Source organism: Pyxicephalus adspersus, chromosome 12 (genome assembly GCF_032062135.1).
Source record: "Pyxicephalus adspersus chromosome 12, UCB_Pads_2.0, whole genome shotgun sequence".
Taxonomy (NCBI): Eukaryota; Metazoa; Chordata; class Amphibia; order Anura; family Pyxicephalidae; genus Pyxicephalus; species Pyxicephalus adspersus.
In genome coordinates, this window is record NC_092869.1 from 11,406,675 (window position 1) to 11,407,775 (window position 1,101).

Consider the following 1,101-nt stretch of genomic DNA (forward strand, 5'->3'; position numbering starts at 1 on the left):
AAACATTGTGGACATGAAAGCATTATACATTTCCCGGCTGGTGACAGGGCCTCTTGTATGTACATCATGTGCTATGTGTGTAATATGACGCAGAATATTGCGCTGGTTTGCAGTATGTACTATGAATATCTCCACACTGCAGGCCCCATTGTCAGCGCTATTCCCGGGGCTTTGCCCCTCACCCTCCCCGGCCTGACTGGAGTCCCTGTGAGGGAAAGGGCCGGCGGCTGCCATGCTGTGACTGAGAGGCCTCCCATAGAGGCGGGCTGCCAGCACTGGGGAGGGGCAGCCACCAGGAAGAATCAGCTGTTGTTGGAGCCGTACGTCTGTACCCGGGGAGGCCTGTGTGTTGCCGGGCACCGGGAGTCAATCTGTTGCTGGAAGCGCAGGAGAGGCCGCGGTCCGGCGGGTCGGTAGGCCGCAGCAGCCATGCATGACGCCTTTGAGCCGGTTCTGATCCTGGAGAAGCTGCCGCTGCAGATAGAATGCCTGTCAGCCTGGGGTGAGTGTATGGGCCGCCTGTGTGCTGTACATGTCTGATATATGGCCGATATATAAATATATATATATAAGACCATGGTATGGCCAATAGGCACCTCATATCAATATATTACATTGTATACACACACTTCTGTCAGTGGAGGAAGGAAATGAATCTAATATAGATTATATGTATAGGACAGGAAAGGGTTAAATCCTGGGTCTACCCCTTACAGGGGAGATTTCCCTTCACTTCCTGTATTATGGACACAGCAGGAAGTCTGAATAATTTGAGGTGACCTATAGGAGGATTTTCCCTTCATATTGCTCTGAGGACAACAAATGCTACATACAGCCAGGCAGCTGGTATTGTTACAAGGAGGTCAGGAATGGCAGCTCATGTATTTGGGGAACTGGAAGAATGGGTGGGAATAGTACCCTGGTGCCAGCGGGTGTAATTGGTACCCCATCACCTGTGCCAGCGGGTGTAATCAGTACTCCTTTACTAGTGCCCATGGGTGTGATCAGTACCCCTTTACTAGTGCCCATGGGTGTAATGAGTACCCCTTTACTAGTGCCCATGGGTGTAATGAGTACCCCTTTACTAGTGCCCATGGGTGT

At 51.3% G+C, this 1,101-nt stretch overlaps 1 protein-coding gene across 1 annotated transcript in view; it reads left to right on the top strand.

Annotated features, from left to right (window-relative positions):
* The first annotated feature begins 280 nt into the window (after nt 1–280).
* The window catches only part of VPS39 (VPS39 subunit of HOPS complex), a 23,926-nt gene continuing 23,105 nt past the window's right edge, over nt 281–1,101 (top strand). Inside the window, exon 1 of the mRNA XM_072428547.1 lies at nt 281–502. Coding sequence (XP_072284648.1) covers nt 430–502 — 73 coding nt within the window. The 5' untranslated portion in view covers nt 281–429. The remainder of the gene's footprint in view (nt 503–1,101) is intronic.